General features: G+C 41.1%; 1 protein-coding gene across 1 annotated transcript in view; it reads left to right on the top strand.

Moving 5' to 3' along the window:
- The first annotated feature begins 4666 nt into the window (after nucleotides 1-4666).
- LOC105467217 (solute carrier family 27 member 6) overlaps nucleotides 4667-13961 on the top strand; it is a 61825-nt gene continuing 52530 nt past the window's right edge. The window contains exon 1 of the mRNA XM_011716703.2: nucleotides 4667-5796. Within this exon, the coding sequence (XP_011715005.2) occupies nucleotides 5316-5796 (481 nt within the window). The 5' untranslated portion in view covers nucleotides 4667-5315. The remainder of the gene's footprint in view (nucleotides 5797-13961) is intronic.

Raw genomic sequence — 13961 nt, 5'->3', positions numbered from 1 at the left:
TGGATATGAAATTCTGGGTTGAAAATTCTTTTCTTTAAGAATGTTGAATATTGGCCCCCACTCTCTTCTGGCTTGTAGAGTTTCTGCTGAGAGATCTGCTGTTAGTCTCATGGGCTTCCCTTTGTGGGAAACCTGACCTTTCTCTCTGACAGCCCTTAACATTTTTTCCTTCATTTCAACTTTGGTGAATCTGACAATTATGTGTCTTGGGGTTGCTCTTCTCAAGGAGTATCTTTGTGGTGTTCACTGTATTTGCTGAATTTGAATGTTGGCCTGCCTTGCTAGGTTGGGAAGTTCTGGATAATATCCTGAAGAGTGTTTTCCAACTTGGTTCCATTCTCCCCGTCACTTTCAGGTACACCTATCAGATGTAGATTTGGTGTTTTCACATAGTCCCATATTTCTTGGAGGCTTTGTTCATTTCTTTTTACTTTTTTTTCTCTAAGCTTCTCTTCTGGCTTCATTTCATTCATTTGATCTTCAATCACTGATACCCTTTCTTCCACTTGATCGTATCGGCTACTGAATCTTGTGCATGGGTCATGTAGTTCTCATGCCATGGTTTTCAGCTCCATCAGGTCATTTAAGGTCTTCTCTACAATTCATTCTACTTAGCCATTTGTCTAATCTTTTTTCAAGGTTTTTAGCTTCTTTGTGATGGGTTCAATCATCCTCCTTTAATTCAGAGAAGTTTGTTATTACCAATCATCTGAAGCCTTCTTCTCTCAACTTGTTAACGTTATTCTCCACCCAGCTTTGTTCTGTTGCTGGTGAGGAGCTGCATTCCTTTGGAGGAGAAGAGGTGCTTCTATTTAGATTTTAGATTTTTAGAATTTTCAGCTTTTCTGCTCTGGTTTCTCCCCATCTTTGTGATTTTATCTACCTTTGGTCTTTGATGATGGTGATGTACAGATGGGGTTTGGTGTGGATGTCCTTTCTGTTTGTTAGTTTTCTTTCTAACAGTCAAGACCCTCAGCTGCAGGTCTGTTGGAGTTTGCTGGAGGTCCACTCCAGACCCTGTTTGCCTGGGTATCACCAGCAGAAGCTGCAGAACAGCAAATATTGCAGAATGGCAAATGTTGCCACCTGATCCTTCCTCTGGAAGCTTCATCTCAGAGGGGCACCCAGCATATGAGGTGTCAGTCAGCCCCTACTGGGAGGTGACTCCCAGTTAGGCTACTCAGGGGTCAGGGACCCACTTGAGGAGGTAGTCTGTCTGTTATCATATCTCAAACTGCATGCTGGGAGAACCACTGCTGTCTTCAAAGCTGTCAGACAGGGATGTTTAAGTCTGCAGAAGTGTCTGCTGCCTTTTGTTCAGCTATACCCTGCCCCCAGAGGTGGAGTCTACAGAGGTAGGCAGGCTTCCTTGAGCTGTGGTGGGCTCCACCCAGTTCGAGCTTCATTGCCACTTTTTTACCTACTCAAGCCTCTGCAATGGCAGACCCCCCTCCCCTAGCCTTGCTACTGCCTTGCAGTTAGATCTCAGACTGCTGTGCTAGCAGTGAGCAACGCTCCGTGCACGCCTCTTATTTTTAATGTTCAGTTTGCTTCATGAGTCCTTGTGTTGAGTAATAATCTGGACAATGATTATTCATTAATACAAATAAACATTAGATTATAGGAAGAGTAAACTTCCCATGAAAACCAAAGTTATCATCAGATCCTAAAAGCAGTGATTAAAAACTGAGCAGGACCCCATTCCCAGGTAGAATTGTAAAGTGGATGACTCCTACATCCAGCATTCTCCCATTCATTTTCAGAGCCATCCAACTCCCTCACTCACTTCACTGCCATCCCCTTTCCCAAGACCCAGCTGCAGTCTAGATAGTCAGAGTTTCTTGGCCCATTTCAAGCACTCATCATGATGTTTAGCCACCAACCCAGCATTGTTTGGCATCTTTCTAAATTTCTTGGTTTTTACTGAAACCTCCCATAATCCAAATGATGACTGCTATAGAATTGCATCAGAAGACATGAAGACAAGTGATTTGACAGCACAGAGTCAGAATGCTTAGGCTAGAGTGGCAAAATCCTGTGGGCTCCATGTCTGTCATATGTTGCTATTTGTTCAGTCTTACTTTGGTCTACTCACTAAACAATTTGTCTTCTACAGAGCTGAGGGTGCAACGGTGGTCGGTAGTGGGTTAAAGAGGAAAGTCAAATCAGAAATGAAGAAGGGGTTGAGGAGACCATATGTAGATTAAAAATAAACTTTTTTGGCATTGATTTTCATTTAGTCACAATATTTTTATTTTCAAGTTACATTAAAGAAAAACATACAGTCTTTATATTTTCTAAGGGAGAACCAGAGAAATATCACACTATTCCTATTCAAAAGTAATGTTAGCAGGAATGTCTAGACTATTTCTATGTGTTTATTTCTCTTTATTTTAGTGAAATAATAGATTTACTCACTTGCAACTAACTGTCGCTGTATTTCTCCCATTTCAAAATACTTAATTATTCTAGCTAAAAATTGTATTTATTTTACTTAGCTGCCTTTGGTAGCATTTGAAAGTGAATGCAAAATTTCTGGACAAAATAGAAACAGATACATGGGCTAATATAGGTATATACACAATACTGTTAACTGTCCCAAGATTTTTCATTGATTACCTCTTCCATGGTGAGATTTCAGGCATAAAATTGGTTTGGGTTAGTACAAATTCTGGCCCAACATATACTTACTTGTAGTTCTTCCTAATAAATCAAACAAGCTCACATTTATGGTGCTGAATATATTCTAGATTCATTGTATCTGTAATTGCTAAAAATTTAGTTTCATGCCTTAGGATGGTATTAGAATGTCCATGATAAGAAAAATAAGTGTAGCAAAACGAGTTTTTTTGTGAATTTAATTTTATTCATTTTAAAATGTGGTCCTCTATTATAAATGGCATTCCCTTCCTTCTTTAAAATGTTGAAATAAATCCTCTCTTTATGAAACAATGGTAACAGTAGATGGTCAGTGTTGTAATGTGTGCTTAATGTTTTAAATGTAGCAAGATAAAAGAAATGCCACGCCTATCTTTCTGTATCTCCTCTGTAGAAGGACAGATTTGACTCATTAAAACTACAAAAGTCTGAGACCAACTGCTTCATATTCTTTTGTGTTCTTTAAATGTTATTTGGAGGTGACTTAAGTAGACTAAAGCTAGAAGAGAAAACAATAGAATGTCAAAGACGTTTTTCAAGTTGTAAACTAACATTGCAAGTTATAAGCTACTTGATACTATTTTTTAATTAAAAAGATATTTCTGAATCGAAAAGATCAGAGCTTCTGAGTAAATTTAGAAAGCGTTTTTTTGTCATTTACAGAAAAGGGCTTTAAGAGCCTATGTTCCTTTGGCTTTCAGAGAGCTCTTCACTGTGACTTCAAAGTAATCATTTTCAGATGAATAAACTGGAGCTCGTCTTTGGAATTATCAGTTTTTCTTTTATTACAGAATCTGAGGTTAGCCAGAATCCATCTGCAGAACATAAGGCAGAAGAGAGAAACACCTGACAAGCTGAGGCCATCCTTAATTATTTTAACACATGCAATTAACCATTTATATTCACTTAAAAGCAGACAGCTAGGATGATGGTGTCTGCTAGAAAAAATACGTGTAATGAAATGTTCTTTAGTTTTTTTTATCTTTAGTACAATTTCATCTTCGTATAAAATTTTGTTATCCATTCCACTAACTTGTTACTTCTCCCCACTCCCTTTAGAATCCTTAGTTTGAAGACATAATTCTTTAAATGATCTGTCTCGGGGAGGGGGGAATCCTGTTATTTTTAAGGACTGAAAATAGCATTATAAACTTCGTTTTATTTTTAAATATGAATATCAACTGAAGCTGTCAATCAATATTGTTGCCAGATTTTGTAAAATGCACTGTCTTGGCCCTCTAACGACAGAGTTCTAATATAAATGTAAAAACCAATCTATCAATATGTTTTCCAAAAATACTTTTTGTAAAGAACAGTACAGTTTTGTGATGTGTCCAAATATGCCTTTCTTACAAAAATTATTGGATCTGTCCAGTTCATAAATATTCCTTCCCTCCCTCCCTCCCTGCCGCTCTCTCTCTCTCTCTCTCTCTCTGCAGTTTTTTGGTGTTTGTTCTTTTCTTTCCATTCTCTAGTTATTAACTGGTTCAATGGGTGACCTTTTGTGCGACACTGTTCTACCTTACCAGCCTCGCCAGGGCCCCCGCGCGGCCCAATTCTAGCAACCCTGGTTCTCCTGTGACCCCAAGCCTTCCAGATCCCTAGGTTTCCCCCCACGGGACTGTCACATTCTTCCCCGCCAGAGACGCCAGTCGCGGGCCTCCTCCCTGGGGTGTGAGCAGGTCGGCACAACACACTTCTCCAGACGCGCGCCCAGGGACGAGCTGGCGGAGGGGCCCAGGCAGTTCCAGCTGCGGCACTCCAGTGGAAGTGGTTGGCACTGAGCCTGGAGGCCGAAGGAGGGGGGCAACACTCCTGCCGCGATTCGGAGGAGAGCTACACTAGGCCAGCCTAACGACACTCGGAGTGCGAGCTGCGGCTGGGGTAGGGGCAGCCCCTTCCAGTGGGCGTGTGGGTCACCTAGGAGCAGTTCTCGGGGACCCGTTGCATCCGAGGGACTGGGCGGGGTTGGGCGGGGCTGGACGCGGGCAGCGCTCAGGAGTCCTGGAACTCGCTGGCCCTGCGGCCACGGGCAGAGGCGTGGTCCTGAGCCCCTGCGCGGTTTCTGGTGCGTAGAGACTTTAAATCACTGCGCTTCGCAGTCATCATCACCCCAGCTTTTCTCGGCTGGAATTCAGCCTCCAACTCAAGATCACGGGAAAGACTACCTGAGAGGAGAAAAGCTTCTGTCCCTGTACCTTCTTCTGAGGGTGGTGAGGTTTGTTTAGGGTCGCAGAATCAGGGAGGACTGACCCAGCCCTCACAGAGAAGAGGGCTGGAAAGTCCTGGAGAACCCGCAGAGCACGGGCCGCTGTCTCGGTTGGGAGGCGAGGGCGCAGCGCTGGGGTCGTAGATTCCGAGACCCCTGAGGGTGGCTGTGTTGGTTTCTCGCAGGAGTCGGAGGCTCCCTGCTCTCCAGCCGCCCAGTGACCCAAGATTAATCTTCAGCACCACTTGGGGCGACCTTTTCAGTGCAAAGCTCTGATTCTGTTTCTCAGGATTCCTCCCCACCCCATTCCGCCCCGGAAAAGCTGACAAGAACTTCAGGTGTAAGCCCTGAGTAGTGAGGACCAGCGGTCCCCGCGGAGAGCTGTGCCTGGAAGAGAAGGACGCTGGTGGGGCTGAGATCAGAGCTGCCTTCTGGTCCCGTGGCCCCCATGCTTCTGTCATGGCTAACAGTTCTAGGGGCTGGAATGGTCGTCCTGCACTTCGTGCAGAAACTCCTGTTCCCTTACTTTTGGGATGACTTCTTATTCCTGGTGAAGGTGGTGCTCGTTATAATTCGGCTGAAGAAGTACGAAAAGAGAGGGGAACTGGTGACTGTACTGGATAAATTCTTGAGTCATGCCAAAAGACAACCTCGGAAACCTTTCATCATCTATGAGGGAGACATCTACACCTATCAGGATGTAGACAAAAGGAGTAGCAGAGTGGCCCATGTTTTCCTGAACCATTCCTCTCTGAAAAAGGGGGACACCGTGGCTCTACTGATGAGCAATGAGCCGGACTTCGTTCACGTGTGGTTCGGCCTCGCCAAGCTGGGCTGCGTGGTGGCCTTTCTCAACTCCAACATTCGCTCCAACTCCCTCCTGAATTGCATCCGCGCCTGTGGGCCCACAGCCCTAGTGGTGGGCGCAGGTAGAGTATGGGGTGTGGTCTGCTTATACAGAATGGCAACCCACCTGCTTTCCTACCTTTTTTTTTTTTTCTTTAGGATAATTCATAACTAATATTTTGGGTGAATGAAGTGTGCATGTTAAGAGTACAAAATAGTTTTACAATTCTATGCTGATTTAACACCTATCTCCTCCTTTCAGGCATGCAGTTTCAGAAAACTTTTATGAAATCTCTGCTTTCTACCATTTTGAGACAGGGACAGTTTCACTGCTATTGGTACCTTCAGTGAGTGCACGAACACACAGAGAACTTGGTCAGTTCTAAATTTTATCAGCTCTGACAAAATGATGAATAGGAAAGTTATCTGACTTCATTGTGACACACCCACCTACCTCTAATTGTACATTATCAGCGATGACTACATTTGCAGAAGAGATATGTTTAATGGAAAGTACATTAATTCCTTTCTTCATGTCTGCTCCTATTTTATACTGTCTGCAAGCTAGGACTTGCCTAGCAAGGCTGTGCTCCCACCTGTGAGCCAGAAAGTGGGCTCTTGGCAGACTCTAGGACCCTTTCTATTTCTTCTTCTGATCCATGCGTGCATCTTTTTTCTTTTTTTCACGAAGTTCTACCCTTCCTCCTCCCCCTTCCTTGGAGTTAGGACATCTTAGGCTACACATATTTACCCTGAACTGTAAAGAAAAGCCTGGGGTTTAGTGGCTAATTAGTAAAGAACCTAGGAAGATGGGTTGCTTAATGAAATAGAATTGAAATATGAAAAATGATACTTATTTGGTGTAATCTGAATGGTTGATGCAGATTCTTCTTCAATGGGGAAGGAAGGTGCAGAAAGAGGAAGATCAATTGCAAGGACCATAATGAAAATATTTAAGTATTTTAGATTAATAGATACATACCAATATCTTGTATAAAGTTTTTAAACTCACAGAATATGGAAAAATATATTTACATACTGGTGATCTCTAAGGTATAGAATTTTTCAAATAACCTTTATCATATAATATTTATATATCAAACAAAAATGAGTTAGGCAGTATACAGAAAATGGGTTAGTCCTTCAAGGCTATCACTCTTCCTAGTTCTTTTCAGTTCAACTTGTGGTCTGATAAAGTAAAAAATGTTTACTTTTTCTTATTTATATATTTATGTATTTATTTATTAATTATTACACTTTAAGTTCTAGGGTACATGTGCACAACATGCAGGTTTATTACATATGTATACATGTGCCATGTTGGTGTGCTGCACCCATTAACTCGTCATTTACATTAGGTATTCCTCCTAATGCTATCCCTCCCCCTGCCCCCAACCCAATGACAGGCCCCAGTGTGTGATGCTCCCCACCCTGTGTTCAAGTGTTCTCATTGTTCAGTTCCCACCTATGAGTGAGAACATGCGGTGTTTGGTTTTCTGTCCTTGTGATAGTTTGCTTCGAATCATGGTTTCCAGCTTCATCCATGTCCCTACAAAGGACATGAACTCATCCTTTTTTATGGCTACATAGTATTCCGTGATGTACATGTGCCACATTTTTTTAATGCAGTCTATCATTGATGGACATTTGGGTTGGTTCCAAGTCTTTGCTATTGTGAACAGTGCCACAATAAACATACGTGTGCATGTGTCTTTATAGCAGCATGATTTATAATCCTTTGGGTATATACCCAGTAATGGGATGGCTGGGTCAAATGGTATTTCTAGTTCTAGATCCTTGAGGAATCACCACACTGTCTTCCACAATGGCTGAACTAGTTTACAGTCCCACCAACAGTGTAAAAGCATTCCTATTTCCCCACATCCTCTCCAGCACCTGTTTCCTGACATTTCAGCCATTCTAACTGGTGTGAGATGGTTGTCTCATTATGGTTTTGATTTGCATTTCTCTGATGGCCAGTGATGATGAGCATTTTTCTTGTGCCTGTTGGTTGCATACATGTCTTTATTTGAGAAGTGTCTGATCATATCCTTTGCCCACTTTTTGATGGGGTTGTTTGAATTTTTTCTTGTAAAGTTGTTTAAGTTCTTTGTAGATTCTGGGTATTAGCCGTTTGTCAGATGGGTAGATTGTAAAAATTTTCCCCCATTCTGTAGGTTGCCTGTTCACTCTAGTGGTAGTTTCTTTTGCTGTGCAGAAGCTCTCTAGTTTAATTAGATCCCATTTGCCAATTTTGACTTTTGTTGCCATTGCTTTTGGTGTTTTAGTCCTGAAGTCCTTGCCCATGCCTATGTCCTGAATGGTATTGCCTAGGTCTTCTTCTAGGGTTTTTATGGTTTTAGATCTAATGTTTAAGTCTTTAATCCATCTTGAGTTAATTTTTGTATAAGGTGTAAGGAAGAGATCCAGTTTCAGCTTTCTACATATGGCTAGCCAGTTTTCCCAGCACTATTAATTAAATAGGGAATCCTTTCCCCATTTCTTGTTTTTTTCAGGTTTTTCAAAGATCAGATGGTTGTAGATGTGTGGTATGAGGTCTCTGTTTTGTTCCATTGGTCTATCTCTCTGTTTTGGTACCAATATCTTGCTGTTTTGGTTGCTATAGCCCTGTAGTATAGTTTGAAGTCAGGTAGTGTGATGCCTCCAGCTTTGTTCTTTTTGCTTAGGATTGTCTTGGCAATGTGGGCTTTTTTTTGGTTCCATGTGAATTTTAAAGTAGTTTTTTCCAATTTTGTGAAGAAAGTCATTGGTAGCTTGATGGGATGGCATTGAATCTATAAATTACCTTTCACGATAATGATTCTTTTCATGATACTGATTCTTCCTACCCATGAGCATGGAATGTTCTTCCATTTGTTTGAGTCCTCTTTTATTTTTCTTGAGCAGTGGTTTGTGGTTCTCCTTGAAGGGGTCCTTCACATCCCTTGTTAGTTGGATTCCTAGGTGTTTTATTCTCTTTGAAACAATTGTGAATGAGAGTTCACTCATGATTTGACTCTCTGTCTGTTGGTGTATTGAAATGCTTGTGATTTTTGCACATTGATTTTGTATCCTGAGACTTTGCTTAGGTTGCTTATCAGATTAAGGAGATTTTGGGCTGAGATGATGGGGTTTTCTAAATATATAATCATGTCATCTTCAAACAGGGACAATTTGGCTTCCTCTTTTCCAGTTGAATACCCTTTATTTCTTTCTCCTGCCTGATTGCCCTAGCCAGGATTTCCAACACTACGTTGAATAGGAGTGGTGAGAGAGGGCATCCCTGTCTTGTGCCAGTTTTCAAAGGGAATGCTTCTAGTTTTTGCCCATTCACTATGATATTGGATGTGGGTTTGTCATAAATAGTTCTTATTATTTTGAGATACATCCCAGCAATACCTAATTTATTGAGAGTTTTTAGCATGAAGGGCTGTTTAATTTTTTTGAAGGCTTTTCTGCATCTATTGAGATAATCATGTGTTTTTTGTCTTTGATTCTGTTTATATGATGGATTAAGTTTATTGTTTTGCATGTGTTGAACCAGCCTTACATCCAAGGGATGAAGCCAACTTGATTGTGTTGGATAAGCTTTTTGATGTGCTGCTGGATAAGGTTTGCCAGTATTTTATTGAGGATTTTTGCATCGGTGTTCATCAGGGATATTGATCTAAAATTCTCTTTTTCTGTTTTGTCTCTGCCATGCTTTGGTATGAGGATGATGCTGACCTCATGAGTTAGGGAGGATTTCATCTTTTTCTATTGATTGGAATAGTTTCAGAAGGAACGGTACCAACTCCTTTTTGTACCTCTGGTAGAATTTGGTTGTGAACCCATCTTGTCCTGCATTTTTTTTTTGGTTGGTAGGCTATTAATTATTGCATCAATTTCAGAGGCTGTTGTAGCTCTATTCAGAGATTCAACTTCTTCCTGGTTTAGTCTTGGGAGGATATATGTTTCCAGCAATTTATCCATTTTGTCTAGATTTTCTAGTTTATTTGCATAGAGGTGTTTATAGTATTCTCTGATGGTAGTTTGTATTTCCGTGGGATCGGTGGTGATATCCACTGTATAATTTTTTTATTGCGTCTCTTTGATTCTTCTCTGTTTTCTTCTTTATTAGTCTTGCTAGTGGTCTATCAGGTTTTTTTTTTTTTTTTTTTTTTTATCTTTTCAAAAAACCGTCTCCTGGATTCACTGATTTTTTGAAGCGTTTTTTTTGTGTCTCTATCTCCTTCTGTTCTGCTCTGATCTTAGTTATTTCTTGCCTTCTGTTAGCTTTTGAATGTGTTTGCTCTTGCTTCTCTAGTTCTTTTAATTGTGATCTTAGGGTAGTGACTTTAGATCTTTCCTGCTTTCTCCTGTGGGCATTTAGTGCTAAAAATTTCCCTCCACACACTGCTTTAAATGTATCCCAGAGATTCTGGTATGTTGTGTCTTTGTTCTCATTGGTTTCAAAGAACATCTTTATTTCTGCCTTCATTTCATTATTTACCCAGTAGTCATTCAGATGCAGGTTGATCAGTTTCCATGTAGTTGTGCGGTTTTGAGTGAGTTTCTTAATCCTGAGTTCTAATTTGATTACACTGTGGTCTGAGAGACAGTTTGTTATAATTTTTTTTCTTTTACATTTCCTGAGGAGTGCTTTACTTCCAACTATGTGGTCAATTTTGGAATAAGTGTGATGTGGTGCTGAGAAGAATGTATATTCTGTTGATTTGGGGTGGAGAGTTCTGTAGCTGTCTATTAGGTCTGCTTGGTGCAGAGCTGAGTTTAAGTCCTGGATATCCTTGTTAACTTTCTGTCGCGTTGATCTGTCTAATATTGACAGTGGGGTGTTAAAGTCTCCCATTATTATCGTGTGGTAGTCTAAGTCTCTTTGTAGGTCTCTAAGGACTTGCTTTATGAATCTGGGTGCTCCTGTATTGGGTACATATATATTTAGGATAGTTACCTCTTCTTGTTGAATTGATCCCTTTACCATTTTGTAAGGGCCTTCTTTGTCTCTTTTGATATTTGTTTTTTTAAAGTCTTTTTTATCAGAGACTAGGATTGCATCCCCTGCTTTTTGTTTTGTTTTGTTTTCCATTTGCTTGGTAGATCTCCCTCCATCCCTTCATTTTGAGCCTATGTGTGTCTCTGCAGGTGAGATGGGTCTCCTGAATACAGCACACTGATGGGTCTTGACTCTTTACCCAATTTGCCAGTCTGTGTCTTTTACTTGGGGAATTTAGCCCATTTACATTTAAGGCTAATATTGTTATGTGTGAGTTTGATCCTGTCATTATGATTTTAGCTGGTTATTTTGCTCATTAGTTGATGCAGTTTCCTCCTAGCATCAATAGTCTTTACAATTTGGTGTGTTTTTGCAGTGGCTGGTACCAGTTGTTCCTTTCCATGTTTAGTCTTCCTTCAGGAGCTCTTGTAAGGTAGGCCTGTGGTGACAAAATCCCTGAGCATTTGCTTGTCTGTAAAGGATTTTATTTCTCTTTCACTTATGAAGCTTAGTTTGGCTGGAAATGAAATTCTGGGTTGAAAATTCTTTTTCTTTAAGAATGTTGAATATTGGCTGCCACTCTCTTCTGGCTTGTAGAGTTTGTGCTGAAAGATCTGCTGTTAGTCTGATGGACTTCCCTTTGTGGGTAACTTGACCTTTCTATCTGGCTGCCCTTAACTTTTTTTCCTTCATTTCAACTTTGGTGATTCTGACAATTATGTGTCTTGGGGTTGCTCTTCTCGAGGAGTATCTTTGTGGAGTTCTCTGTATTTGCTGAATTTGAATGTTGGCCTGCCTTGCTAGGTTGGGAAGTTCTCCTGGATAATATCCTGAAGAGTGTTTTCCAACTTGGTTCCATTCTCCCCATCACTTTCAGATACAACAATCAAACATAGATTTGGTGTTTTCACATAGTCCCATATTTCTTGGAGACTTTGTTTCTTTTTGCTCTTTTTTTCTCTAAGCTTCTCTTATTGCTTAATTTCATTCATTTGATCTTCAATCACTGATATCCTTTCTGATATCGTTTCAATCCTTGATTGAATTGGCTACTGAAGCTTATGCATGTGTCATGTAGTTCTTGTGCCATGGTTTTCAGCTCCATCAGGTCATTTAAGGTCATATCTACGCTGTTCATTCTAGTTAGCCATTTGTTTAATATTTTTTCATGGTTTTTGGCTTCTTTGTGATGGGTTTGAACATCCTGCTTTAGCTCAGAGAAGTTTGTTATTACCTGTCTTCTGAAGCCTGCTTCTGTCAACTCATCAAATTCATTTTCCATCTAGTTTTGTTCCATTGCTGGCAAGGAGCTATGATCCTTTGAAAGAGAAGAGGTGCTCTGATTTTTAGAATTTTCAGCTTTTCTTCTATGGTTTCTCCCCATCTTTGTGGTTTTATCTACCTTTGTTCTTTGATGATGGTGACCTACAAATGGCATTTTTTGTGTGGATATCCTTTTTGTTAGTGTTGATGCTATTCCTTTCTGTTTGTTAGTTTTCCTTCTAACAGTCAAGACTCTTAGCTGCAGGTCTGTTGGAGTTTGCTGGAGGTCCACTCCAGACCCTGTTTGCCTGGGTATCACCAGCAGAGGCTGCAGAACAGCAAATGTTGCTGCCTGATCCTTCCTCTGGAAGCTTCATCTCAGAGGGGCACACAGCTGTATGAGATGTCAGTCAGCCCCTACTGGGAGGTGTCTTCCAGTTAGGCTACTCGGGGGTCAGGGACATACTTGAGGAGGCAGTCTGTCCGTTCTCAGATCTTAAACTCCCGGCTGGGAGAACCACTGCTCTCTTCAGAGCTGTCAGACAGGGATGTTTAAGTCTGCAGAAGTGTCTGCTGCCTTTTATTCAGCTATGCCCTGCCCCCAGAGGTGGAGACTACAGAGGCAGGCAGGCCTGGTTGTGCTGAGGTGGGCTCCACCCAGTTTGAGCTTCCCGGCCCCTTTGTTTATTTAGTGAAGCCTCAGCAGTTGCGGACACCCCTCCTCCAGCCTTGCTGCCACCTCGCAGTTCAATCTCAGACTGCTGTGCTAGCAGTGAGCAAGGCTCCATGGGCGTGGGACCCACCGAGCCAGGCACGGGATATAATTTCCTGGTGTGCCATTTTCTAAGATAGTTGGAAAAGCGCAGTATTAGGGTGGGAGTGTCCTGAGTTTCCAGGTACCATCTGTCACAGCTCCCCTTGGCTGGAAAAGGGAATTCTCTGACCCCTTGTGCTTCCCAGGTGAGGCGATGCCCCACCCTGCTTTGGCTCACACTCTGTGGGCCACACCCACTGTCCAACAAGTCCCAGTGACATGAACCCAGTACCTCAGCTGGAAATGCAGAAATCAACTGTCTTTTGCATTGCTCATGCTGGGAGCTATAGACTGGTCCTGTTCCTATTCAGCTATCTTGGAACGATAAAAACACAAATGCTTACTGTTGAGCACTGATTTTAATCTTTTTTTTACTACAGGAGGAAAGGGTCTGGGGGCAAATGTAAACTCCAAGTTGTGCTAATAATTGATAAAGCCATAAGTTCTGTTTGCAAGGGCCAACCAAGAGGGCCACAGTGTCCCTGAAAAGATGGAAACATTCCAAAGCTGGTTTCCTGAAAGATTCATCTTAAAGTACATAGGACTGGTTATTCCTCAAAATAGAGCATTCAGACTTTTCTGTTGACTGAATTGTTGTTTAAGTAGAACCAATTAATTTTGAAATTTTACTTGTGCCAGCTTTTACTTTGCTTGCCAATAACTAATCGCATTGTTTCCTTATTTTTGTTTTTAATACCAACAATCAGTTTTTGTATTTTAAAAAGCCACTTTGGGATACTGAAGTTTTAAGCCAAGACTATTTAGTTGATTGGCTCAGTAAGTAGGTTGCTGGAGAAGTCAACCATTCTTTCTGGCATACCTTCAAACATAAATGAGATATATGTTTTCCAAAGATGGAAAAATTCTATTTTGATTAATTAACAGACTTTGTAATAAGATGTAGCTTAGATCATAGTCACTTTTATACTTAAAATACTGTATTGTTGGCATCTGGAATCTCATTGGTAAACAATATAAACATATTGTTTTTAGCACATTAAATTTCAGATTTCTTGGATTGTCATTGGACGTTTCTGATGGTGTACTATTAAATCATTATATCCCCACAGAGAGTATATTGAGGTAGAAAGATGAATCATGTGGTTCAGACAGAGGTAAGCCAGACAGACCCCTATAGCAGTAGGCTATATCGTACAGCCTAGGTGTGTAGTAGGCTA

The sequence above is a fragment of the Macaca nemestrina genome, chromosome 6 (assembly GCF_043159975.1).
Source record: "Macaca nemestrina isolate mMacNem1 chromosome 6, mMacNem.hap1, whole genome shotgun sequence".
Taxonomy (NCBI): domain Eukaryota; kingdom Metazoa; phylum Chordata; class Mammalia; order Primates; family Cercopithecidae; genus Macaca; species Macaca nemestrina.
Note: the sequence above shows the minus strand (reverse complement) of the source record. Positions and strands in the feature narration are given on the sequence as shown.